At 37.6% G+C, this 27,267-nt stretch overlaps 4 protein-coding genes across 6 annotated transcripts in view; all 4 read right to left on the bottom strand.

Annotated features, from left to right (window-relative positions):
- Positions 1 to 1,004: 1,004 nt before the first annotated feature.
- LOC121957895 (uncharacterized) lies at positions 1,005 to 5,202 on the bottom strand. Its single transcript, XM_042506691.2, has 7 exons — positions 4,748 to 5,202; positions 4,200 to 4,313; positions 3,450 to 3,602; positions 3,173 to 3,298; positions 2,947 to 2,979; positions 1,975 to 2,130; positions 1,005 to 1,880 (listed from the first exon to the last, which is right to left on the bottom strand). Exons 1-7 carry the CDS (start codon positions 4,935 to 4,937, stop codon positions 1,219 to 1,221), a joined length of 1,434 nt encoding a protein of 477 aa, XP_042362625.2. The 5' UTR covers positions 4,938 to 5,202; the 3' UTR covers positions 1,005 to 1,218.
- A 115-nt stretch (positions 5,203 to 5,317) lies between these two features.
- LOC121957841 (progranulin-like) lies at positions 5,318 to 8,966 on the bottom strand. The gene is made up of 6 exons (XM_042506629.2): positions 8,821 to 8,966; positions 8,373 to 8,522; positions 7,964 to 8,254; positions 7,461 to 7,634; positions 6,056 to 6,199; positions 5,318 to 5,753 (listed from the first exon to the last, which is right to left on the bottom strand). The coding sequence occupies exons 2-6, from the start codon at positions 8,520 to 8,522 to the stop codon at positions 5,625 to 5,627; spliced, it is 888 nt and encodes a 295-aa protein (XP_042362563.2). The 5' UTR covers positions 8,821 to 8,966; the 3' UTR covers positions 5,318 to 5,624.
- Positions 8,967 to 11,967: 3,001 nt separating this feature from the next.
- On the bottom strand, positions 11,968 to 19,861 carry fam133b (family with sequence similarity 133 member B). Of its 3 annotated transcripts, none has more exons than XM_088090524.1 (11): positions 19,703 to 19,861; positions 17,564 to 17,661; positions 16,260 to 16,338; positions 15,902 to 16,021; positions 15,776 to 15,808; positions 15,478 to 15,549; positions 14,998 to 15,096; positions 14,812 to 14,850; positions 14,511 to 14,603; positions 13,079 to 13,129; positions 11,968 to 12,738 (listed from the first exon to the last, which is right to left on the bottom strand). In XM_088090524.1, the coding sequence occupies exons 1-11, from the start codon at positions 19,724 to 19,726 to the stop codon at positions 12,643 to 12,645; spliced, it is 804 nt and encodes a 267-aa protein (XP_087946650.1). In that variant the 5' UTR covers positions 19,727 to 19,861; the 3' UTR covers positions 11,968 to 12,642. The 3 variants fall into 3 exon arrangements, with proteins under 3 accessions (XP_087946650.1, XP_087946651.1, XP_087946649.1); XM_088090525.1 differs by having other exon boundaries at positions 14,514 to 14,603; positions 14,812 to 14,853; XM_088090523.1 differs by having other exon boundaries at positions 14,812 to 14,853.
- Positions 19,862 to 20,771: 910 nt separating this feature from the next.
- Positions 20,772 to 27,267, bottom strand: part of cdk6 (cyclin dependent kinase 6) — a 48,835-nt gene continuing 42,339 nt past the window's right edge. Inside the window, exons 5-7 of the mRNA XM_042506938.2 lie at positions 26,406 to 26,456; positions 25,153 to 25,288; positions 20,772 to 24,966 (exon numbers count right to left, since the gene is read on the bottom strand). Of these exons, the coding sequence (XP_042362872.1) occupies positions 24,814 to 24,966; positions 25,153 to 25,288; positions 26,406 to 26,456 (340 nt within the window). The 3' untranslated portion in view covers positions 20,772 to 24,813. The remainder of the gene's footprint in view (positions 24,967 to 25,152; positions 25,289 to 26,405; positions 26,457 to 27,267) is intronic.

Raw genomic sequence — 27,267 nt, forward strand, 5'->3', positions numbered from 1 at the left:
TACTACAATCACTTTATCGTATTCTCATTTCCTATAACACATTTACAAAATAATATATTATCATAACCTTTAAAGCCAATTCTGAACCAGCAATTAATAACATCTCAATTTCTAAGCACTTAGTTTTTTTGTTTGACATTTTATGTTAAAATTATAGTTTTTCAATTCTATCAAATGAACAACATCTCTGCACAATGTATTGTTATATTTAAAATGTGATTAATAAAAAAATCTAAGCACTTTTTTGCTATACTTAAATGAGTGCAACTAATTGTTTTCATTCAACCAAATTCATCTTTTTTAAAAAATAATTAAATTCATCAATGAATTATTTAGTCTAAAATGTTAATATTTTGGGTAAAATTTAATAAATGACAAATGCATGTTATCACAAGTTACCAGAGCTCAAAGTAGCTTTAAAATTCAAGTTTGTCCAACTAATAGTCATAAAACAATTGCACTTAATTTACAGTGACATAAAAAGGGCAGCAGGAAGCAAAATTCCATGTTTAAACAGCTGAATAACAAAATTGTATTTTTAATTGATCATGTCAATAATTTAATGACAATTCAAATTTTCTATTGATTGATACATTGCATACCTAAATTGTGCTTCTTTTAAATTACTCCCATCTACCTATCAAGCACTTACACACTAACTTGTTCACTACTACAAAAACTTGACTAAAATGCACTGGTGTAAAGAAACCAAGCGATAACCCTTGCTACAATACTCAAGTATTTTTTGGGAGTATCTGTGCTTTACTTGAGTTTTAGATCTGTCGACTTTTACTTTTACTTAACTGAATTTTAATTCAGGGACAGTCCATTCAACAGCAATAATAGCAACCCTGCATTTTGTAATAAAAAGATCAATCGTTCCCTAAACTTGAATTTAGACCAGGTTTTTAGAAATTTAATCTATTTCGTGTTGTTGTGATTGTACCCACTTAAAAGCTTCTCGCTGCCAAACTGATGATTTATTAAAAAATATATACAGGGAAGAAAGTTCAAAGTTTATTGATTCAAGTCTACAAAACTGCATATGAATATAATGATATACAATAAACATCAACATACTGTCGACCCACTAGGGCTGAGTTATTCCTCCTTGCCGAAGCACACAACTGGATTGGTATCTCCCATTTAGTAGATCAGACAACAATTATCACAGTACTTTTTGGAAGGACGTGTAGGATTTCGCTTACCTGTGGGTTTTCAAGTTGATAACATGACATTTAATCCCTTCGGTCTATGAAATCTCTTATGTTGTTTCAGACGGGCACTGTTAGAAAATTGTTTGCCACATATAACACATTTGTTAGTCTTTGTGTGGCTCTGAAGGTGCTGGATTAAACTCTCTGCTGGCTTCAAATGTTTTCCACAGATTCCACAAATACGGATTTTATCCACTGCATGCGTTTGCACGTGTGTCCTCAGTGTATACATGTAATGGAAAGTCTTTCCACATGCTTTACAACGATGAGAACCTGTGGGACTCTGACTGACAAATGGTTGTGATGATTTCTTACTCAAGGCGGATGAAGACTTTTTCACACCTTTATTTGTCTTTAAATTGCATGCCTTTGAACTAGAGTGAGTTGTGCTGTGCTGAGATTCCCCTGCTGCCTGCTGTATTCCATCAACCCCACTATCAGACTGCTTTTCCAGAGGCTGATTTAAACAATGAGGAAGTGGATGTCCTTCACCGCTTTGCAAACTGATTTCACTGGGATCTTGAACAAGACCGTCCATGCAGACAGCGGTGAATGCAGATCCTTGGGCGTGATCCACCTTAAGAATTATTTCACTGTTACCTTGTTGTATTTGCTCGCCTTTGACCTCCACTTGCACTGAGTTCTGCCACTCAGCATGACTCACTGCAGATAAAAGAAAAAACATTCAGATGTTTGTCTCACAAGTTTGTACATGTAGTGAAAGCGAAGTTATGCATGCCAGGCTCTTCCAACAGACCTTGTCTTATTCCCTGCTCTTCTTCTTGTTTAACTTGAAGCAGCAGTGAGGCCTGGTGGTCCTCCTGGTGCACATTGCTGAACTTCTGTGGACACCAGGTTTCAGGACTCAGGGGAGCCCCCTCCTCAAAGGCAGAGACAGAGGACTGATCAGTCTCTAAGGGAAAGGACAGAGTAATGTATTTTATTATATTGATAGACTACCAAATATGTGTTTCATTTTGCAGTCAATATCCAGTTAAACTGTTTAAAATAAGCACTTTTCACCTCAGTTTAAAGAAAACTGAGCATCCCTGCAGCAAGGACAACCTTGCTTGCAGTAAACAAGTAGAGATAAAAAAGGCAAGAAACTTTTACTATGATATGTGATTATCTTATGTCCCAGAGTTTCTCAGAGTATGTATCTATTTTTTGTATAACAGGCACGTGTTTATATCAGGTCTAAACAGGGTGTGTGAATCAGATCCACTCCTTGCTCCTCCACAGCTCCAGCCTTTTGTTAAAATTTGGTCACTTCTGGCTCCAAAAAACAAAACGGCAACGGCAAAAATGCAGGGAACGAGGCTTTAAAAAGGCAGCCCACAAACCAAAGGGTGACGTCACAATAGCTTTGTCCACTATTTCATACAGTCTATGGTCCAGATGCTTTCCACATTGTTTTTACATTCATATAGCTCAATCAAATATTGTCTAAATTTATTTTTAAAAAAGTGCTATATTTTGTAGCCACAAGGTTTGCATTATTCTGATACTAAAATGACACTGAATGCATCGTCATCAATGTAAGGCCACATAATACTGCTGCAATATTGTGTAGAATATGAATGTATAGCTCTGGAGGTGCTGTTTTTTTTACTTCTGTAAGGGATATTAGCATTGTGTAACATTGTTCACAGCATCATTCTGAAATCAAAAGGGTTAATAATTATTCATTTACAAACAACTGAGGAGTATAAGAAATATTTAAACCAACCTGTGCCTTGGTTTTGCTGCAGTATCGTGAAGCCTGTGAAGTAAAAGGACACCATAGTCAAAAACTACTTTTAGTCAGTGAAACTGGAAGTATTACCAGTATTACTGGTGGTGACACTGTTACACAGCAGTTATCTAGTGCAGAACCAATAACAAGCTTTTGCAGCAAAACAAAGGAATGCTAAAATAATACCAAAGACACGAGACTTTGAAGAAACTGTGCATACCATGTTGTTTAGATATGTGCATCTCAAAGTTACATTTCCGATTAAGGATCTTTGTGCAATATGGGCAGTGCCAGTGACTTCTGCCCTGGATCAAGTCTGTGCATGTGCATGGTACGACAAATTTTTCTGCAAAGAGAAAAAAATAGCAATTTACTGAAGGCAAAGCACCTTAAATGACTGGGTGCTTAAAAGAACATTGTTTTAGCAGCTTTTCATCAGCTGGCATATAATGAAACAAGTATCAACATATTTAGCTTTCCACGTTAATAAAACTTACCAGTGCCTTTCTCATTAAAATAGACAGCAGGCAAACAATGTTTTCTTATTAGATGTGTCTCAGTGGCTTGAATTTTCTTCAGGCAGTAGGGACAGTCGCCACCAGCTGCAAACTTAACAAAGTCTGTGCGTGAGGTGAAGGCCCACTGCCAGTCTGGAAAATAAATGAAATCCAATTAAGTTGCTTTACAGAAGAGTGCCTTAGTTAATAGAATTACTATTTATGAAACAAAATGCAAAATGCAAAATGACTGAAATGTCTGTCTCACTAAAATAATTAACAATAGTATGAGCAAATAATCAGTGTCTTGTTATTAACTGAAGAGCAACGTCTACTTTAATGTTATAGCATGTTGTTACAATGTAGTGACTGAAGTAGTGCATCACACTGGGGTGACTAATGGTGGTTACTGGTGTCCGTGTTGGAGAAACTGTTGATCCTGGCATTTTTTGTTTTACCTTACCAATTAATAACATGTTGAGTATCACAGAGGAAGTTAACATTTTACGGAAGAGGAGAATTTATTGTAAAAGTCAGAAAAACAGAGTCCGTATACTATTCAATGCTCTCATGAACATATATTTTAATTATCACCAAGGTGATGTTTCAAAATGTAACCTTGGTGGAAATCAGTGTGCAGACTGTGTTCCATCTTTTGCATGACCTCTTGCAGTGCCTAGTGTTCATCATTTGTAGAAGTGTGCTTTTGTATTCCTTTTTATGAGAATTCATTGTTAGAACAAATCCTACCCCTGGAGTGGTAGTGAGTTTCTCTGGCCCTGGACTTGGCTTTCTCTGACCTTGGACTTAAATCTGAAGCACCTGAGCCGGCAGCAAAAGGGTAACTTTTGGTGGCATGACCTGCTGTAGAGGGACAATAATAGTAACAATTACATAACATATAACTATAGTAAAAGACGTAAAAAAATGAATACATGTAAAATATAATAGCATATACTAGTACATGGAAATATTGTAGTTTAGGTTTGTGGCAATAACAGTCATATGTGTATATTAATAATGGAAACATGAATAATAATAATGAAAATACATGTACAAACGTTCAACGTAGTGATTTTACACAACGATCTCTACTCATGACACAATATGCTAGCTAGCTACACATAGCTATCGTTATAGCTAGCTTAGCTGTTTCTTTGTTTGTATGAACGCTAACAGAGAGATGAGTTTTAGCTTTGCTTGTTATAGCTAGAAGAATGAAAGAGGGTGACAACAACCACCTAGAGAAGGATCTATGATTAAAAACTACACTTTATTTCCCTTTCGGATGGACCAACCTTGTATCTGTGGTGACTTAGCTTGGAGGATGATGTCCAACAGAGATCGGTGGCGGTCGTTTTCTTCCTTCAACCGGGAAGCCCGCTCCTCGTAATCCGTGAATGATTTTTCAATAGCACCTAATATTTCAGAAGCAGCAGCGTGTAGCCGCTCGGAGACAAACAGTTTTAGTTCCTCGATTTGACCCATCTTTCATCCACTTGCACGCTCCACCTCCACCCACAAACAATCACACATGGGGACCTAGCAACAGAGGAAGTTAGCCGGTCGCACATTTCCGTTCATTACTTTCAAAGTAAAAGTTGATGACGCCACAGTTGACAGTTCAATATTATCAATAGTAATGATAACAACAAAAATTACTACTACTGCTATAACTACTACTACTACTAATAATAATAATAATAATAATTGTTGCTATTATTATTATTATGTAAATAATTATGTAAATTGTTATTATTATTACTTTATTATTGTTATTGTTATTGTTATTGTTATTGTTATTGTTATTGTTATTGTTATTGTTATTGTTGGTCAGTCACACATTAAGTTCAGGCAGCACAAGCAAAAATTAAAAAACGTTTTTTATTTTTTTAAAAAAGTGTTCAATTTTCTGTTTCAGACATACCTTGAGTCTTTCTTGATACAAGCTTTTGCATGAAACCTTGCTAAGCTGGTAACTGAAAAGTAATATGAAAGTCAATACAGCATACAGTGCCATTTATATAAAATGGAATTAAAGTAGTAAGCATATTATCCCCTTATGCAACATGGTGATATCTGATGATGATGCATTGTTAAGATTCAATCTGAAATGTGTATCAAAAAAAAAAGACAAAGCTGGCACAGTGTTAAAACTTTAACAGCATGACCTCCTCAGTCTGTTTTGGCGCGTTCTTGATCTCCTGATGGTATCTGAGAGTACCTTCCTGTGCATGACAGGGAGGTAGGATCGCAGTTATATCCATACTTACAGCAGTGCTGACCATCAGCACAACACTGGCCCTGAATCAGAATAAGTCTCAATGTTAGAAACAGTACAGTATTTACTAGTAAATTAACTGCAGTAAAGGTAGTAAGCAAGTGAATTTCTAGGTTTACGATCAGAGCAAAGACATTCAAACTTATGTCAGTTGCTTCAGTTCTTAAAGCTTCTAAGGTAGTCAGGCACATTTTCTAATTATGCTAATAATTTAATGTGTCTGTATATTAAGCCCTTATGTCTAAGCACTTTTACCAAATTGTTTGCTCCAGATTGCTGCACCATAACTTCATGGTGGCTTTGATATTTATTGCAAAATCCATACCAGTGCATAGGGACAGCAGCTCCACTGTCCTGTCGGTCCTTTGCAGCAAGATTTCCCCACTGAGCAGAAGAATGTGGAATCACAGCGGATGACTCCAGCATCAGTGATGCCGTCAGTGGCTTCTGACAAAGCTGTCATTGGTGTCTGCAAAAGCCCAACGCACACTGAACATTATACCCTGGACAAAACCTGAATAATTAATCAATAATTCATATCATATGACAAACTAAGCATCACTCATAGCAAAACCTCCAACAACAGTGGAAGCAGGAGTTGCAGGAAGTAAACCAAAACAATGATTTAAAAGATGCTAAAGCACTTTGTAAAGTGAAAAAAAAGCAAAAAACAAAACAAAACAAAACAAAACAAAACAAAAAAACAGAGCAAGTAACACACAGTACTCTTTAGGTCTGTAATTTCAAGGGAAGCTTTTCACATACATATAGTTATTCTGATCTATTGTTAAAAAAACAACTTTAAATTAGGGGAAAAAACACCTATGAGGTTGTTATTTTATCAAAAGTAAAGCACTCAGGAATTTGTTGGTGTGGCTTGATCAGATTTGATTAACAGTAACCTGCACAGGCAAACATAAGCAAACAAACCAACAACTGTCACATTTTTTTAAAGATATATGTTTGGACTTTTTCAATACCTTTATTTGATAGGACAGACATGGTGTGAAAGAGGGTAAACAGAGAGAAGGGATGACATGCAGCAAAGGGCCAAACCTGGACTTGATCCCACGGCCGCTGCAGCCAGGACACTCTCTGAACATGGGGCACCTGCTCTACCAACTGAGCCACCATGTGCCCCAACTGTCACATTTTGATGATGCTTGATCCTGATTGGTGCACAGATGAGCCACCTTTTCTCCAACAGTTTTCCTTAAAATAATCGCCTGTCTGTGCTGCTTCATTGTTGCATTGGCTTCAATACTATCTGCATTTGGTGTCAATATATGTATATATATATATATATATATATATATATATATATATATATATATATATATATATATATATATATATATATATATATATATATATATATATATATATATATATATATATAGCAACAATCATTTATGGTAAAGGGGCTGGTTGTGCTTTTTAGCCCAGTCACTCAAGGAGGCTCAAGGGAAAGTATAAGTTGCTCCAGGGAGGGTCAAGATAAAAATAAAAAACATGGAAAACAAAGAACATCACACGACAGCAACCCCGTTCCTCTGATACACAACAAACTCTCCCCAAAGTCCCAAAGCAAGTACCGCAACTGAAACACAAAAAAATTTAAACTAAACTTTTTCTTCCTTTATAAGAAAATTGTGTATTCATGCAGGTCACTCAGATAACTGATGTATACACCACATACAGAGAGTCACATTTACTTTGATGTGTCCTACCTCTTGCAAGGTGCTTTTGTCCTCTGAAGTTGAAATGCGAGAGGCAGGAACTGGAGCAGCACTGTGTTTGGGGGTGAATGGATATATCAGGCCTTGCCTCACACAGTGTGTGAAAGTGTAGTCACAGTCATAGCCATATTGACAGCAGTGGAAGCCATCCCGACAACACCTGCCCTAAAGGTTACAAGTTAGAATATGTTATTGTTATGCACACAGCAATTACACTCTAAAACATGAATAACAGGCTTTGATTTGCCAAATATCAATAGTAGACAAAATAATTTCATTACAGTCATGTGTCTTATTGCACATGAACAGTGGTGGAATTCAACTAAGTACATTTGTTCAAACACTGTACTTAAGAAGAAATTTGAGGTACCTGTAATGTACTTAAGTATTTAGTTTTCATTTCACTTTATTTACTATACAGAGTATACTTTTACTTAAGTAAAGGATCTGTATACTTCTGCCACCATTGCACACGAGTATCAAGGTGAACTCACAATATTGTATGGGCAACACCACCAGGCACCTGTTGGGTATCTGCAGCAGGTCTGACCGTCAAGGCAATAGTAATAGTTGTCACAATGGACAACTGAGCTCTTCTTTTGGTCTGGCACAAGGTTGCTTTTGGGCTCCTGAGGCGGGGTTTCAACAGGAGTGCTTGGTTCCTTTGCAGCCTCCTTCTTCACCATGGGTATGCTCATCCACGGCTCTCTCTCGCACATCTGGGTAACCTCATTACAACGATACCTTTGAGGGCAGCAGTGGGCCATGTCAGAGCAACACACAGCCTACAGATACATGAATTCAGACACACAGAGATTGAAGGATGAATATTTACATCAGTTTTCACAAAACAAAACATTAGTCTGACAGGTGAAGTTACTTTATGATCGACAAGTGACTTACATTTGGATATGGACAGCAGCTATATCCATGCTTAGTCATACAGCAGGTGGAGAAATCTGAACAGATGTTCCCGTCAGGACACGTGATGGAGCAGGACGCAAACTCCCACACTAACACTCCCACTAACAGCCATAGAGGAAGCCTCAACATCTGCAGGAAAGAGCATTAACATGACATTCATTCAAATCTGTTTAATATTAAACATTATGTCAGCTTTGAGGGAAAAATGGTTTGAAAACTGCAGATTATTGTCAGTTCTTCAGTCAAATTTTGTCTTAATTCTTCTATTTCTTGCTTTAACTTTCACTTTCATTTTCCTTTCTTTAAAAACAGCCACACTCCGTTAAACTATGAATAAACAGTTAACTGACAAAAGTACAAAAGTTTCAAAAGTACCACACTGACAGTTAACAATCTGATACACAATATCTAGATTTTTCTGAATTACCTTCTTTAAGTTATTCAGTAGCTTCCTGTCGTACGCCTCACACTTGCCCTAAAGTGAACCATAGAGACACCGCTCTTTATATGGCAGGATGGATCCTCCCACTGACCAAAATCGGAGAGCAAAACTTTATATCACACCCCCTCTGTCCTGTGACCTGCTCGGATTTTTAAGAGGAAGGTTTGAGTAATCATTGCAAAAGTACACGAACCTCAGTGATAAAACAGGGAAGACTTTACATGCTGACAATAACCTTTGACCAAAACACTGTTTCAGTCACAAGACCTGCCTGTGGAGCCTCATTAAAAAGTATTTCTATACAAGGAGTGTTTCCTTTCCTTTTAAGTGAGTTGTATCAAATATTCAAACTTGTAACTAAATAAATGTAATCAACTACTTACTTAACTTTAATTAAGAGGTTTATGTACTTCCCTTAAGTATTTCCATTTTTTGCTACTTTTACACAAACACATACCGTACTTTTTACTGCTCTACATTTGTGGTTACTTTACTGATAAAGATTTGGCTACAAAACAGAAGCCGTTTATAAGATAGGATAGAGTATTGTACATGGGCCTAACCAACACTCTTTAAAATTGGCTCCACTTCAAACAGCTACTTCATACACCAGAATTAATAATCTAACAATACATAACCAACTGGGGCCATTCTTCCTCTAGGGTGTTTTTACACTATGATACTTTTAATAACATTTTTAGAATGACACTTTAGTACTTTTGCTAAAGTTTTGAATACAAGACTTATACTTGCAACGAGGGGTTGTCAAATGATTCATTTTTTTATTGTAATCAGTCACATTTTTTAATCGTTTTCAATTCCATTATGTTGCATTTCAAAACCATCTTGTAGGTAAAGCAATTCTTACCAGATTTTGTTGATGAGGAAGCAAATGACAACAAAAAACTATGACGGCTTTTCCTTTAAATATTTATTGTCATTGGTAGTTCCTTCTGAAGACAAAAATGCTTGAGCCGTAGCAGTTAAGAGGGACCACTGCAGATGAGCATACTTTTTTCAACTAAGGGACTGTTTGTTATTTATGCAATGTTGTTATGGTGCAAAACATGGGAGGCCTGTCAAAAACTTTCTCAAACACTTGGGGGTTGTTGTTTTTTTTTTTGACTTAGGTGAGGGATATACAACTTAAAATGGTTGTATTTGTATTTAATTTATGTTGCATATGCATGTTGCATGCAATGCATGTACCGAAACTGAAACGTTTTTTTCCTTTGTCAGAAAATTGTGTATTCATGCATAATATAGAATATCTACTTTAACTCACTTTTATTGCCTTCTGCTATAACTGTTTTACAGAAGGCTATAAAGTTGTGTGGAAATGATCACGTTGTCTGTATGGACCTTGCTATGACTCAATTTAATGAAAAAAAAAAAGAGGTTAACTGTGGGACAATTAGTATCACATATCATACACTGTGTCAAATGTAAATAAAAACAGAATCTAATGACTTGTGAATCCTTTTTGACCTATATTTGACTGAACACAGTACAAGATAAGTAATATTCAGATTAATGAACATCATTGTTTTTTTTGTTTAAATATGAACTCATTCTGAATTTGATGCTTTGCAACATGTTCCACAACAGCTGGGACAGGGTCATGCTCACCACTGTGTGACATCACCTTTCCTTTTAACAACACTCAGTGTTTGGGAACAAAGGACACTAATTGTTGAAGTTTACTCATTCTTGCTTGATATACAACTTAAGCTGCTCAACAGTCCAGGGTCTCCATTGTTGTATTTTGTGCTTCATAGTGCACCGCACATTTTCAGTGGGAGACAGGTCCAACCAGCAGACAGGCCAGTCAAGTACCAGCACGCTTTTATTATGTGCTGAATGTGGTGTTTATTCCATTGTCTCGCTAGAATAAACACAGATGTCCCTGAACAAGATTTAATCTGGATGCCGGAACACGTTGCTCTTAAACCTGAATGTCTCTTTTAGCATTCATAGTGCCTTCACAGATGTGAATGTTACCCATGATGCCATAGGCACTAACTTACTTCCGCATACCATCACAGATGCTGGCTTTTGAACTTTGAGCTGCTAACAATCTGGATGGTTCTTTACCTCTTTAGCCCAGAGGACACAACATCCATGATTTGAAATGTGGACTCGTTAGACCACAGTGCACTTGTCCACTTTGTGTCAGTCCATCTCAGGTGACATCAGGCCCAGACGAGTTGGCGGTGTGTCTGGATGTTATCAATTTGTGGCTTTTACTTTGCATGGTAGAGTTATAACTTTCATTTGTAGATGCAGTGATGAACTGTTTAATGAAAATGGTTTTCCAAAGTGTTCCCAAGCTCATGATGTAATAGTTTTATACAGTCATGACAGTTTTAAATGCAGTACTGCCTGAAGGGTCAAAGGTCAAAGGCATTCAATATTTGTTTTCAGTCTTGCCCTTTATTTGCAAAGTTTTCTCTGGATTCTCAGAATCTCTTGATGATATTCTGGATTGTAAAGGGTGAAATCCCTAAATTACTTGCAATTGTGCATTGAGAAATGTTCTTAAACACTTTTGGACTATTTGCCCAAGCAGTTTTAATAGCCATTAAACAAGGCAACTAGGTCTGCAACCGACAACTCACAACCAATGACACTGTAAAAAACTCTTACATATTTTTTATTTTTACTCATTTTTATAAAATTACTTGAGCTTTTTGTGTTAGGCTTTATTTTAAATTATGATTTTTTTATTTAAAGTCTTTTTGTTTCCATTTATTAGCTGCATTGAACACATTTATTATTGCACTGTTTATTTCCTTAAAAAAAAAACTCTTTTATGCAAAGTGCTATATAAATAAAGTTTCTTATTACTATCTTATTGTTTGATACTGTAATGATATATTGTACGAAGAGAATCTGTGACAACTAAATGCTATAGCTTGAGTACTGAGGGTACTGAGGTTTTCATTTCCATACTGTTACAGTACTGCAGACCACAGTTTAGGTTTTCAAGAAATTACAAAATGCAGGAACAGACGTGACAGTTTGTAATAAAATCACAAAAGCGGATCCAGTGGGTCATGGCTAATGGACCACACAAATTTATGACTTGTATGCACACAAATATCCAGAAATAAAACAGCCTCACAAATTAAGTGTGTAACTAAGTAAGAGCAATAAAGGCTAAAACAATACTTTATTAATGAATTCCCATTGTTTATACATTTACACTGCAGTGTAACAATTAATTTAACGGTACAATTATCCCTTGTATAAATGTTGACTGTGCAGCTCACATTTCATATCATAGGTCCAACTTCAATATGAGGCTGGCGAGACATCAGGTCATCAGGTCTACATGCACGACGCAGGCACTAGCATGACAGCCTCATCTAGCAACTACAAACGCAAGATGTCTGGTATGAAGCAGAGAGAACAACTCCGAGAGGGCAGCATAGTGACGGTGAAAGCAAATGCCAGTCGCACTGAAATCTCCAAGATGAGGGGAAAAAATAATTATGAGGAATTCACGTCAGTCCCACTGTTGAGTATGACTCAAAGAGCAGTATCTACAAAAAAAAGCATGGTGGGAAATAAAAGAAGAAAAAAAAGAAAGAAAAAAACAAAAGATATGTACTGGTAGTTGCCACATTGAGGGATAGGTGCCTCCCTCAGGTTTACTTCACCCACAGAGTCTCAGCATTACAAGTCTGTAAGTCTCTTGTTCAAGCATGATGACCAAAGCTGGATAGGAGAAGTTTCTTAGAGGTCAAAGGCAAAAATAACACTACTTGTGAACTGTCGGGAGGATGAACCGTAAAGCTACGGTTGTTAGTCAAGCTCCGAGTCTGACTGAGATGCAGCCTTCTTTTTCTTTTTTCTGCCGTGTTTCTTGTGCTTCTTTTTCCTTTTCTTCTTAGATTTGTCCTGTGAATGTAACACATTTGACATTGGTGTCCAAGTCTTTCCTCTGATATTAAGCATCATGTTAGAAAGTGTAGCTGTACAGATAATGGTTTTAAACTATTAACTTTCGGGAGAGGACACTTGAAGATGTACTGCTGCACCATCAACAGCTGATACTACATGTTGGATCTGCATTATGAGGATGCACTTCCTGTACACCGGTCTGAAACGTGTCTCCTACCTACTTCCTAAAATCATGCATTCCTGATATATCTTTGCCGCAGTCATGACATAATAATCAGACATAAATCTTGTTTGTTTACAGATTCTCTAGAAAGGAAAATAAAAGTCAGTTTCTCACTGTGATTTTCTCCTTTTCCTCGCTACTTCTCTTTTTCTTCTTGGCTTCAGCCTACAGGAGAGAAAAGGTGAAATGAGACCAGGGGAAAGGGGAAGTGTCAGTTCTTACAAGCCGCCTCAATGCAACAGTACTGTTTCACAATTATGGAGTTTCTACGATCATCTGCAACAGCAACTGAATTTACAACAGATTTCTGAAACAAACTCATTTAGTCAATGGTGTCTGAGCCACGTTGTTTTTTCCTTAAGTCCGAAGCAAAACTGGTTTGCATGCCCAATTTATGATCTTTTTTTTTCCACTTAAGGTTTCAATTAATTTTGCTTGCACTGCCTTGGGTACACTTAAGTGTTAATGTTGATCACAAAATTACAGACAAATGAATGAGCCATGTCTAAATCTAAGAACTTTAAGACAATTGATATTAAAAAAAAAACAACAAAAAACTTCATTTCTTCAAAACATCCATTGAGAAAAAAAGAACATTTAAACTGAATTTGATGTCTCTGTATTATTGATGAAAATTGGTAAGACTCTTTACCACTGCAGTCACGCTCTCATTCACAGACGTTTGTCTGCCCCACATAAGATTAACTTTTATTTTTACTACTGAACACAAGGGCTGTCAATCTGGAATGGGCAAAATTCTTCCTGATTTAGGTGGAGGTTAAACACTGCCAGTTTTGGGTAAACAGGACATATTCATTTTGTTTATCAGACTCTCCATGAAGCATGACAGACAGAGCGCTTGCACATCTGGACGGGTGAAAGAGTGAGTGAAATCTTTACAGGGAGAACTGAAAGTTACTTTTTTGGCAATTGTGTAATGTAACTGTATGCACGTATATGGTTCAGCAGTTAGGTTAACAGTACTTAACTATACATAGGAGTCTCTTATGACAGTCACAACCAAGAGGTTAATCTGTGACCGCAGTCTCATATGAATGGGTCCAATTCAGATGCCTGACTAATGAAGATAATAACAGCACAGAAATAAGACAAAACCATTAACCCATTAAACACCATCATCATCGTCGTCTCATCAGATGCTTACCATTAAACATGTTCATTCTGCCAAAAGGCCTAAGCAAAGCTAAAATATCAACGATCTTGTTGACGAAAAGTAGACTATGAAATATTTCATACTGGCACATACTGATTTCATTGGCATTTAAGAGTTTCCTTCACCGCAAATTTGAATTAAAAAAAGGAACAAAGAGGTAAAAGAGGAACACAGAGGCAGTAGGTGATGGCTTTATGACTGACTCATGACTGGTTTACTCAAAGCAAGTGGGACTACTGGCATGCTTTTAGTGAAGAAAACGGTCATGTTACAGCTGTAAGTTGTAAAAGAGATGTGAGACATTATGTTTTCAGAGTTTTAAACCTAAAATTGTTTAATTAGCATCTACAACCACGTAAGAATAATACTTACGACCTCTTCCCCCTCCGAGTCTGCAGAGGACTCTGAAGAGGAGTCTTTATAACTGCGCTCGGCCTTCCTTTTTCTTTTACGGCTCTTGTCATCCTGACAGACACGAATTATACATCACAATTAGGAATGCTTAGAACACTTGGATCCAAAAGTGTCAAGACTCAATTTAAAAATGTAAGTGGCAAGAACAAGGGATAAAAAATGCAATGAAAAAAGCACCAAATATCTGTGAAAATCTACATAAATTCAACAAAATTACCAAAAGTTAGCTAGGGTGGGTTATTGTATAAGCGAAAATTACCTTATCTTTTTCTCCTTCTTCCTTGATTCTTTTCTTTTTCTTCTTGGGAAGAAAATCGACGTTTAGATTAAACACCAGCATTTAAAAAAACCTTTAAGTTACTGTAGGGCAACTGCTTGAGTGCACATTTTTAACATCAGAACCTGATTCAACTGAACTGTCCTGGGAAAAAAAGAGTAGAAAAACCTTGCTTTCAGCGTCAGATTCTTCCTCTGAGCTGTCTGATGCTCTCCTGGTTGATGACTTCTTCCTCTTCCGCTTTTTCTTCACGCTCTTCTTTTCATCCTGTGCACAAAAATAGAAATGCCATCATACATAAAAAGAGTGATTCTAATTATCCTGCTTACAATGTCTAAGCGTTTTTAAGACTTTGACAGATTAACTTAACATTTTAATATATAGTTATAATTTAGATTATTGGATTTAATGGATTTTAAGACTATTTAAGGATCCGCGGGAACCCTGCTATAATAAAGCACCACAAGCCAACAGCAGCAAACAGTAATCATTCTGTCAAATCAATCATCATCAGTCATGCAGCAGAACAGGCTCTTAAATTGAAATGTCTCTATTTCAGGAGCACCATGCTTCTAGGTTACAATTTTCTGGCTTCTTTTAGTGGTAAGCAATATCGAGTATCACATGCTGAAGTCTGTAACGACTTACCACGTCTTCGGACTCTGAGGAGGAGCTGCTGGAGGAATCAGAACTCGATGAAGAGGAGGAAGATGAAGAATGCTTGACCAAAACACAATGAAAGCAGGGTTCATTAGACTTCAGGTTATTCGCTTGTTTGGAAATCGGAACACAATAAGAGATCATCTCAGAGTACGGTGTGTGTGTGTGTGTGTGTGTGTGTGTGTGTGTGTGTGTGTGTGTGTGTGTGTGTGTGTGTGTGTGTGTGTGTGTGTGTTTGAGTACTGTGGCACAGGTGGCCATCAAAAAACTGGAGGTCTCTCCTCACCCTGTTGGATTTCTTCTTCTCTTTCTTCTTTTTCTAAACACAAATGAAAAGCGTAAGTCAGTAAAGATGACAATATTTTGAGAGTGATATCATTCAATTGTGTGATAAAGGAGAGATATACAATACCTCTTTTTTCTCTTTCTTCTCTTCTTTGTCCTTGTCTGTTGTCTTTTTGTCTTTCTCTTTGTCTTTGTCACTTCCACCTAACAACTTCTCTCTGTTTTTTGCCAGTTCTTTCCTCCATTTCTGAAAACAACAGTAAGTACTTAGAAACAAAGTAATTCACTATATTGCTAATTATTCCCTATATGAAAGTACACCTTTATCAATATATGAACAATTGTTTTGTAGAACAATTATAACACTGCCATGACTAGTCTCATTACTCTTCACATTCATAACTGAGGATAGAACTTAATACGAAGAAAAATATGAGGATCATTAAAAAGGTCAAAAATGACATAATGACATAATACAAACATACCACGTTCATTTTGTCCTCAAAGTCAGCCAGAGCTCGAGAGCCCTTCTTCTTCTTCTCCAGCTGCTCCTTTAACTCCTCCCTGATCAAGAGACATTAAATCACTTTAACACAATTTATAATGTAAATGTATTGTTCTCAATACATATATGGGAGGATTATGTCTGCCCAATCTTGATAAAATGCCCGTCACACTTTATTCCCATTCTGCACTTTTCATCAGCAAGAATTTACAGTAAATTGACAATAAATGACTTAGTGGTCCAATTCACTTTCAGCTTATTTTAGTTAATGAACCAAGATTCTTCGATTTTCCAAATAGCTTTATTTATAATAAAATATAGTTTACTTAAGCCCTTTTACTAATACTGTTGTACTAGACATCGGTATTGTACGTCCCTTTTACTTTATAAAATTGAATTGAAAACACTGCATATTGCTATACACTGACCTCAATGAACAAAATACTCCCCCTTGTGGCTTGTTAGGAGTCTGTCTCTATTAAGATCAGATATGACATGTCACAAGAAACAATTTGGGGTGGGGTGGGGGAGACAAATCCATTCATATCTTTTCAAAACAATCCATCATGTCCATGTCATTTTTACTTTCTAAAAGACAACTGGAAGCTCTTTGCCTGCAGTAATCAAATGTATTTATGGGCAGTGCTTCTTTTTGATAGCAGAAAAGATCTGAATCATGGGAGACCAATGAACATAAATAAACAAGTAAAAGGGTTAGATGAAAAAATAAGTTCACACACATCAGAGGACCCCTCTCTGCTCATCTTCGGGCAGCACGGTTTTGAGAGCGCCCTGTCCTTGAATAAGTCCTGGAATAATGCTGGTGTTGCTGATTCAAATTCACTGGGTAAAATACCATTGGTGGAATATGTCACTTTTCTTTTTTACTGCTTTGACATTAAATTTGGATGAGCCAGTGCCACTTGAATTCTCTATATAGGAAAATCCTAAGGATGCATTAAGAACCACGAAGTATTTTACACTGAGCTAATGGGGAGGAGTGTTAATACGTTAAACTGTGTCTTTATCTATTTTTGCCCAGAAGACAAGTGCTGATTCCTTCTGTCTGTAGGGAGAATCATAGACTAGGGAACTGTACATCCTCCCAGCACCAGCTTCTTAAAAGGCTACATCTGTTTGTTCTATTACACAACATAGATGCAACATAACACTCAGAAATAACAGGAGAACCCAGCTGTGAGAAAGAAGTTTGTCTCATTTTGCTACCACAGAGCAAATATTTATGTCAGGGTAGGCCTGTGAGGAGGTCTGTCATTTACTCACCATGTTGGTCGAGGTCTGCTTAAATAATCTTGTATAGTCGGTCCAGCATTCGCTGCCGGTCCTCTGGCTCGTGCAGCAGCAATAGGGTTAATGTAAGCCTGGAACACCAAACAAAGAAAAGCATTTTACACATTTCCAACGGAGGTTATTCTAATACAGATGCACTGAGATTAAACAGTTATACCGTTCAACAGCATAGAACATACATTTTTTTTTTAACTGACAAAGTGAACATGTACAAAAAATCAACGCTAAGTTCAAGTATTTTTCTTATTTTTTAAAATGAATGACTATTACATACATTGAAAAGCTTTGTGCTTTATGTCTCCACCTACTGGTGGGCCATCACCATATGAGCATGCATAATGTGAATTTAATTCCACTATAGAAGAGACTCGATGATCACTAAAATAGATGGGGAAAGTGGATATATCAATATTGTTATTGGTTATCGGCCTAATTGGTTATATATCATAATGTCGGTTTTTAGCAAAAAATCAACTATTGCGCATCCCCGAAACATAGCAGAGCGAGGAGGTGACTTCTAGGGCTCAAGGTCCGAATGCTTTCTCAATATCCCAGAAACTTTTTGGTTTATAAATACCTTAAAATTTGTGTAACCACCCCTTTGAGCAGAAGTTCTGTTTCTTCTCTATTAGTAACGCTGTTTATGCCAAACTCCTACCCTGCCTATGTTATGTTACCCCTGCTATGTTAGAACATCAGACCATTTTTCCTCTTTTCAAGAGACAAGAGGAAAAATATGTCAACTTCCATATTTGCTGTGTTATGCCTCAGAATCATGGACACAGGTAGAGCAGAATTAGATACCATGACCACAGTGACAGGATACTTGCACCACCCCCTGCAAGAAGAAAGCACTTCATATTTTAAAGGACCCTAGTCACCCACGGGAAGCGTTTGCAGAGCATCAGAGCCAGGACCTCACACCTCAGAGACAGATCTTACCCCCGGGGGGTGAATAACTTTTAAACTGAGGTTAAGATTCAAGATTTAGGATTCAAGAAGGTTTGTTGTAATTCCAAAACATGACTTTCATGAGAGGGAACGAAAATAAGTACTGAAGTCGCGAAAAGCAACAACAAAATAGGACATTCAAATCTAAAACCAGCAGAAACAACTAATAAATACAATGGAATAAAACAATAGTCTAACATTAATAAAACAATAGTGCAAGGATAAAATCAGTATAAATTTAAAACTATATTAATAAACATAAGTATAAATATTCAAGTATTATTATTGCCCGTCAAAATCCCTGATGTGTGGATGCTATTGCAATTATTCGCAAGTATTTTTATTTATCGTACTCTTTATATATTTCATGGGTTAAAAAACGCCAGAGCATAAAGAATTTCATTGCGTTGAATGCGTACTGTACTTTTAAATGTATATCACAATTAATCTTGAACTGAACTGAGATACAAAATAGGATGTAAACTCTACAAGCGGATTTCCCCCTTGTTTTACCACAATATATACAGATTTCGAGCCTGTCTCTTATCTGAAAAAAAGAGCATGGCTGCGTTAAATGAGGGGAAACATCCAATTCACCATATTAGCAGTATGAACAGACAACACATTCAGCGTTAGCTTGATGAAATATGAGCCTCTGTATTAACATTACTCGAGCAACCCGAAGAAAACCAAAACACTGGACTAACGCTGACCAAAACGTGTAATTAGTCTTATGAGCCCCTGATCGTTTGTCAACGCAGTATGCAGACTCAAAAAGCATGAAAAATACTGCGCAACAGCACGTCAAGACATTGCCTAATGTGTTGTGAGCTATGTTTGGCATTGTAGCTTTGCGTCCACAAACATCAGTGCTGGTTGAGCCTGAGATCAGACTTTTGGCATCAGCTAAAACAGAACGCACCAAGCACCTCAAGACTTGAAAATGCCAGCTTAAATGGTAAAAAACCCACAACACTGTATTTTTAAGAGCGATATGACTTAAGAGACCGCTGACTTGGCCTAGTATCAGAATACATTAACGTTAGCTAGCCGACGCTAGCTGCTGCGCTAACGCTGCGCTCTGCGTGTGTTTAGCCTGAATATCTTCCCACACGTCACCCCGGTTTCTCAGTTTTACACAAATTGTGCAACATAACTTACCACTCGATTGTCTCTCTTGCCCATTTCGAGTTAGTAATAGGGGGAAATATCCAGCAGAGAGGGCAACCATTAGTGCTACCTTGCTAACATTGAGCTAGCCACATCAGACTTTGTTAACGGTAACAGGCAGCGCTTCTTCTTGGTGTCTTTTGGCGGTTTCAAAACAACGCGGTGGTGAACTACCGCCACCAACCGGTCTGTCGCGGGAATCGGTACACCCAGGTAATGCAGCAGCGGCGTAGGTTGGAGGGGGCACTCACATTAATAAAGGGGGTTAGGGACTTCCCCCAGAAAAAAAGTTAAGCTTAAAGTTGTATTTTTCTGAATTCTGGTAAAACTTTTAACATCGATTTATAGTGGAAAGGTCTTTAATTTTTTTATCAAATAAAATTCTCTGCCACTTTATGTTTCTATTATGTGAATTATTTATGTTTATTTTACTTTACATGTTCATACTTTTTTTCTTGAACCTCCTTTAGTGACTTGGGGCAAATGTATGGCCCTCCCTCCATCAGTTATAGTTTATTTGATATTGACATCATAGCACCATTAGAAACATACATTTATGTGCATGAACCAGATGCCCTGCATTTAGTGTTTGTAATGAAATGCTAATTTGCAACACCTATCCACAAGAAGCTTTTCTTATTATTTTTAGAATATTTAAAATAAAATACATTCACACTTCATTCATACTTTTTGTTGAATGATAGATTACCATTTTCTCTTCTTCCCATTGCATGCCTCCCCTCTTGAATCTACTTATCAGTGTTATGTATCCTCTTATTATTTTCATTTGATCCCAAAGTGTGCTGGTATCCATTGAAATACCATACTAAATCCAATCATTTGAATTCTGTAACCCTGTCAAATTAAAGCATGCTGTCCTCTTCACTTCACATGCTCCTTTACAGTACATGTTCTAATTTTGAAAATGGCTCTATTAAAGTGAAACAGACTCAAAACACAAATTCAAATATACAAAATGTTCAAAAACAAATACCTTAAAGTTAACAAGAATAAATAATTTGCCAATCACACATACGAATGATAATGACTTACAACAACACTCACAAAAGCTGCTTTTTATTCAACTGGTGCAACACAATAATAAAACACCAATGCCTGCATTAATACATAAGTATAATGCCATGATTGTGTCGTTCCTATAGTCACCTTTTCCATATGCTAAAAACAAAGGCAACACAGGAGCATATGTGTAATTTGAGTGATAAGATGTATCAAGATACGTTGGTTTCAAAACAGTGGGACAGTTTAATGTTATGAGATTGAAATGTAGGCTATTAATCGTCATTATTATGAATCTATTTAGAGCTTTAATTGCATTGTACTCAAACACTGACACCAGATGTGAGTTGTTATCAAACAGAAAATTCACACAGTGCTTAGTCAAGCAGACACTTTTACATGAACCTATACTGCGTTCGCCATCTAGCAATTAAAAGTTGCTGGCAAAAACAGTTAATACAGGCAGTTATCTCCAGACAGTAATGACTACAGTAACATATATATGATAAATAGGAATGACAGTAGACTGTGATCAATGGCATGATCGTGGAACAGCTTGAAAGAAAACCTGAAGGAGTTGTGATGTGGTCAGTTAGTAGCCCTCGGATGTGCAAACTGTGCCCGAAAGGTTCGGACGTCCATAACAAGAACCTGAGAAAGTCAGAAAGTGTGTCTGTGTTGTGTGTGCTAGCAGCACTACGTGATAAGAAAACGTAAACCAGTGTTAAAATATGTTACTGTTCCGCAAGAACTACTACATACAAAAATACAACTCTGCATATCTTGCTTTTTTCCTTGCTGGTAAAAAAAAAACAACTGAACTTGAATATAATTGGACATGATTGTAAAATAAAGCAAAAACTGTACACAAAGTATTTGTGCATTATTTCATTATCAAAACCACTGTAAAATTCATAGTCGCTCACAATTCAATGCGAATGAAATTCGACAAGCACCCACAGAGCCCACCCAACATTTCAAAGAAACAAAATACTCTTGCCAAACAACATTCCACTGACCCTCACTACTCTACATTTATCCATTTTGACGACATATCTATTGACTGACGATGCACGTATCAAAAGTTTCTATTAACAGCTTGTACTCAGCACTCTACTCTGTACAGTACCAATGCCTATCCTTTATACATTCCTTACATTGTCAAACTATTCTTACACAAATTCTATAATTGTCTAAAGAGTTGGTGTAATTGGTGTAAGAATATTGTATGCCCCAGCATCTTAAAAAAAATCAAGTAACTACTTGATGAAAACAAGCATATAAGACTTGTCAATAAAATTAAAATTAAATACAGAATATTGGCGGCACTATTCTGTGCCAAATGTATTCATGTTGAATAGTGCTGGTGGTTACTTTCTCCACCTATTGCAAGCCTGTGCATTACTGTATCATTCAGATAGTATATAACAATTGTATATTATTATGATAAAAAAAACCCATGAAGGCAGACTAGGAAGTGGCAACAACATTTCTATCAGGTTCTTTCATCATTGTCTCAGCACTGATATCAGCCCATATATGAGTTTAGGAGTTCCTTGAAGAGCGCAGAAACCATTAGAATCCCGCTACTGGTCTGCAGTTACTCAGGACATACTCAAGGCGGCAGTAATACAATACATGTAGGACTGGAATGAGGAAGACATGGCAGTGAGTGGCTGGCTTTTGATGCCCAATAATGTTTCAATAAGTAGGTGTGTACATGAGCGTGCTAATGTCAGTGGTAGTGCACACACTAAATGTTGTGTATTTGTGAGCGTGCCTGTACTGTATATCTGCTCTCTGCACACACCCACAGTAAGCATAAAGGCAGGTGAGATCCCACAGTAAGCATAAAGGCAGGTGAGATCCCACAGTAAGCATAAAGGCAGGTGAGATCCGCGCTGTCCAACCAGGCTCCTGTGTGGACCGCGCCCCCCAGTAAAGAGGGCCGTTTTAGGCTAAACACTGGTCATGAAGGGGCCTCGACAGTCCCGCTCGCCCACTACTACCAGTCAATCTGAGATGCAAGTCTCTTTGCATTGTTAACACAGTCAATCATCAACATGTATCAACCTAAAAGCAGCAATTACAATCCATCAGTTCATGGAAGGAGGATAGCTTTTGTGCATTTTTTCAGGGGGTGAGAGCATTGGTTTCATCTTTCCTGACACTACCTTTACCCTCTTTTCATTAGTACTTTCCTAGCACTTTGTACATATAAAAAAAGTATATGCCCCCTTGGTCTTTTTCATTTTTATGAAAAAAAAAAAAAAAAAAAATCGCAGTTGATTAAGCTGTTTTTGACACTGATTTTTATATAAAATTCTACCTATTAATCTAAATGAAAGCATCTTAACTTTGACATGCATAATTCTTAGCTGATGCAGCCAACTCTGTTGAAGAACATTAGGTAGGATCACCTGTGTGTCATCTAAGATGAGAGTTTTTAGTTAAATGCACCTTCATTTGCTTTGCCCCACAGCTGGCACAGTCTACACTAAATAAAACTTTAGAATCAAGCCAATCAACAACACAATTATTGAAAAGAACAACTCAGTGGAAGAATTCCAGTATATGAAGGCACTTGAGTATGCACAACAAATTTGTGTGGAGCACGTCATCCTCAAAAACTATAGGACACTGAAGGAGGAGCAGTGTTCCTGCACTGAGATGGGAGAATGTGAGCTTACTGCAACTGTTTCATGGGTGCATTTCTAGCCTCACAGCCAACTGGCAAAGAGAAAGCCACTGTTGAAAAATTGCATGACATTTCGACTTGGATTTGTCCAAAGGCACGTGGGAGTTAAAGAAAGCTCCATCATGGGATGACACCAAGCTATACTATTTACAGCCTGGTGTTGGCAGCATCATTTGGAGCAATGGCAAAACACAGGAGAATCCTGGAGGAAAACCTGCCGCCATGTTTGGAGAACACTTCTTGTTCCAGCAGGACAACATCAACTCCCAAAAGTTAACCCCCAAATCTGCACAGGATTGTCTTCAAAGAGACATCACTCAAGCAGCCAAATCACAATCCAAACTGAACAGCTGTTTTCTGCAGCAAATTTTGTCATGCACATCACGCAGCCCGACTAAGCTTTTGGCCTTTTGCAGAAGAATGTGGGATGATTTAATCACAGACTCAAAGCTGTAAATGAAGCCAAAGGTGCCTCAATATGCCTCTGTACAAATCACTGTGTTCTGTATTTGTACATAATTTTTTTTTTTACAAATTTATTTTCACTCATTTAAGAATTATCTGTATATCAGTGTCAAAAAAGCTTATTTAAAGGGAGAGTTCACAGCAAAATCAAAAATACCTATTTTCCCTTTACCTGTAGTGCTCTTTACCAAACTAGATTATCTTTGGTGTGAGTTGCAGAGCGCTGGAGATATCAGCTGTAAAGATGTCTGCCTTCCCGAGAATATAAAAATTAGATGGCACTCGACTTGCGATGGTCAAAGTGCCACAAAATTATACACTTGATAAACTCAACAGCAATGTCTCTTAACAGATATTATGAGACAGTTTCTCAAGACAACACAGAGCTTGCTGTTTGCAGTTTCAGGTAGGACCTATTTTCTTTCTACCTAACTACGCCCATTACCAGCTGTAACATTAGCTAGCTGAGCGGTGCTAGGCAAGCTAGCAGAAGATGCCTGCTTCCTTCTGTGCAGTGACACAGTTGGCAGGTTTAGTTGGGTAAAAGGAAACAGTTCCTACATGAAACTGCTCACAACAAGGTCCGTGGATTATCTTGAGTAACCAGTTCATGATTTCTGGAAAGAAAATAGCTAATGAGATTTTTTGTAATGTATTTCATGGTGCTTTGAGCAACACAAGCAGAGTGTGATCCAAGTGCTGATATCTCCAACACTCTGCAACTTGTACTAAAACAATCTATATTGATAAATAGCACTACAGGTAAGTTGGAAAATATGTATTTTTGGGGTGAACTGCGCCTTCAACACACTTTGATTTAACGCTGTAAAAACTATAAAACATGAAAAACACCAGGGCGGGGTACATAGAATACTCTTTTCAGACACTGTATGGGATGATTGAGGGTGAAGGAGGGCTGTCAGGCAGTCCTCTCCTCCATAGTGGGCTTGTTGCTGGGGATGGGCTGTGCCGCATACACACTTCTACTGTGGCTGTCCACACTTTGAAAGTAGGGGTGGCTGAGCGCAGCAAAGGCTGATATCCTCCTGGAGGGGTTGAAGGCGAGGAATTGCTGCAAGGGAGAGAGGAGAAAAAGAAGACAGAGATGGACTAATAAATAAATTAGAGGAGAAGATTTATCAAATAATGTATAACTGCAATATTATGATGAAAATGAAAATATATGGTTGGTTTTCAAGTATTTGAGAAAACTGCTTGATAAATTTGGTTGATTTGAACGGAGGCGTGTACGACCCACCATTAAGAGGGCCCGTCCTTGCTCGTCCATGTCTGGAACCAAGTCCTCTATTGGCTTAGGGGGCCGGGGGGTGAAGGCACTCTGTGGTAGGGCCACTTCCTGGGGCCAGTCTTCTGCTGAAGGTACCCCGACAACACTGCAGGATTATAAAAGTCTTTAGTGCCTTCACAAAAGTAATGTTCAATATTCACTCACTCTAGATAAAATCTTTGTTAAAATCACCCCAGGTTTGTTGGAGCAACTGACTGGTTTTGGTGCATGCCTGTTAGTAGGTGTGAAATAGGGGATGTTACATGGCGCTGATGATATTCACCCTAGCAGAGCAGCATAACCTAATCTAGGACACTCTGCATTAATTATAGACAGATATTTTTGTGCACATCCTGTTCTATAAGTCGGCCATAGGCTAGGGCTGCTTGATTACAGCAAAAATCATGATTTTGGTCAATACTGACATCAAGATTATTTAATTTCCTTGAGTAACTGACTTTGAAAACATCATGTATTTATTAAGCTTTTTTTATTGTCTTTTTACCAGGAGACTGTCTTGTACTTTCAATATGATTCAACTGAAAAACAAATCTTCAATATGAATGTACAAAAAATGAGATAAATAAATAAAATAAATAATAAATAATTGGTAAAAAAATAATCACGGGGCAGGAGGAGATGGAGCGTGAGAGACAGTGATTAATATGAGGCCCATGTATAGGAATGTATTATAATGTATAATGTACTTGTAATAATTTCATGCTCTTTCCCTTAAGGTCCGAATAAGTCAATAAATCTGTTGCCTGTTGCATTTTATTTTGGAAAAAAAGTCACTAAGGGGGTGTGAAAAGTTACTACATCTAGTGAGGAAGTTGCCAAGTTGGCAACATTGAGCGCACAGCTGTAAAGGTTAGGGGTGCACTGGATTTATAACACAAGACAAAATGTGAAATGCATCATTATGAAATTGAATGAGGCACAATAACTGCTTTATCTTGAATATCATGTTTTCATTATGGCTGGAGGAAACAAAGTAAAACTCAATAAACTGTCCAGCTCAACCATATGCAGGAAAATGAGGGAATAGCCACACAATGGATATATGTTCTGCCAAACTTTATTGGACTGACTTTTGACTGATTTCTATGGTCAGTCCAATAACGTTTTGAGAGCTTTTTCCCAGGTTGTACATTCAAACTCAATTAACTGTAACCTACAGGACCTCAGAAACTGTAACAGGAGCCACGGCCAATAATACTTACTCAAAAATCTTTCCCAGCTGATCAACATCTGAGTTTCCTCGAAATAGCGGTCTGGGAAAGAAAAAATAAACAAAGTTAAGTTTAACTGCTGCTGCTTAAACATTAAAAAATGTAGACACAGGAAAAGATTAAAATGCATTTCGGTTAAAAGTGCACAGCATTAATTCTTGTTGTTCTTTTTGTCCTTTAAATATATACCCTGATGCCCACAATCCCACGGTGCACTGCAGGCAAACAGTGCCAAGATATAAGCTATTGGCTAAAGTCAGAGAGGAATGTTTGAGACTGTTATGTGAGCATTTGAAGTAGCCACACACTAACAGCTTCATCTCATGTAGTCAGGATTGTGAAGCAGAGTTGGTAGTACCACTGGAAAGGGGAGGGAGGGATGAAAGGAGGGAGGAGAGCAGCAGCAGGGCTGCTGGTGGTTCCTGTGGCTTTGGGCCGTCTTTGGATGCCCGTGGGCGGCCATGCCCGGCCTGGCACCCGCACAAATTCCAGTAGTCATCATCAGCACAAGCCTGCCGGCCGCCACACGGTACAGAAAAAAGCCTATTTATCCCTTGTGTGTGTGTGTGTGTGTGTGTGTGTGTGTGTGTGTGTGTGTGTGGGTGTCTGCTTTCGCTCTCTCTGTGAATGTGTGCAGAAAAGTGGGAGGGAGAGGCGTGTGACAGAAACGTTGGATTATTCGTACAGAGAAAGAGGTATGGGAACTAGACCTTCCTGCTGAAGTTCCCCTGAAAGGAAATGTCAAAGAGGAGACTTTCCTCTGGTGACAATGTTACTTGTCTTAATTACATTATACAGTGTTAGGTTCAGAGGAGCTTTAATTTTGCTATATTCTACATGTTTTAAATGATTT

Source organism: Plectropomus leopardus, chromosome 17 (assembly GCF_026936395.1).
Source record: "Plectropomus leopardus strain MGB_pleo_1.0 chromosome 17, ASM2693639v1, whole genome shotgun sequence".
In the NCBI taxonomy this organism is placed as follows: Eukaryota; Metazoa; Chordata; class Actinopteri; order Perciformes; family Serranidae; genus Plectropomus; species Plectropomus leopardus.

What these genes read in the sequence shown, in the direction of transcription:
- LOC121957895 (XM_042506691.2), bottom strand. Translation starts at nt 4,937, where the DNA reads ATGGGTCAAATCGAGGAACTAAAACTGTTTGTCTCCGAGCGGCTACAC. An exon ending in TAAGTCACCACAGATACAAG is followed by an intron (nt 4,314 to 4,747) that starts GTTGGTCCATCC and finishes GTCCCTCTACAG; the next exon opens with CAGGTCATGCCACCAAAAGT. An exon ending in AGAGCAGGGAATAAGACAAG is followed by an intron (nt 1,881 to 1,974) that starts GTCTGTTGGAAG and finishes TTTTATCTGCAG; the next exon opens with TGAGTCATGCTGAGTGGCAG.
- LOC121957841 (XM_042506629.2), bottom strand. Translation starts at nt 8,522, where the DNA reads ATGTTGAGGCTTCCTCTATGGCTGTTAGTGGGAGTGTTAGTGTGGGAG. An exon ending in GCTGCTGTCCATATCCAAAT is followed by an intron (nt 8,255 to 8,372) that starts GTAAGTCACTTG and finishes ATGTATCTGTAG; the next exon opens with GCTGTGTGTTGCTCTGACAT. An exon ending in GGTGTTGCCCATACAATATT is followed by an intron (nt 7,635 to 7,963) that starts GTGAGTTCACCT and finishes TGTAACCTTTAG; the next exon opens with GGCAGGTGTTGTCGGGATGG.
- fam133b (XM_088090523.1), bottom strand. Translation starts at nt 19,726, where the DNA reads ATGGGCAAGAGAGACAATCGAGTG. An exon ending in TTGAGGACAAAATGAACGTG is followed by an intron (nt 16,022 to 16,259) that starts GTATGTTTGTAT and finishes TGTTGTTTTCAG; the next exon opens with AAATGGAGGAAAGAACTGGC. An exon ending in AGAAGAAAGAGAAAAAAGAG is followed by an intron (nt 15,809 to 15,901) that starts GTATTGTATATC and finishes ATTTGTGTTTAG; the next exon opens with AAAAAGAAGAAAGAGAAGAA.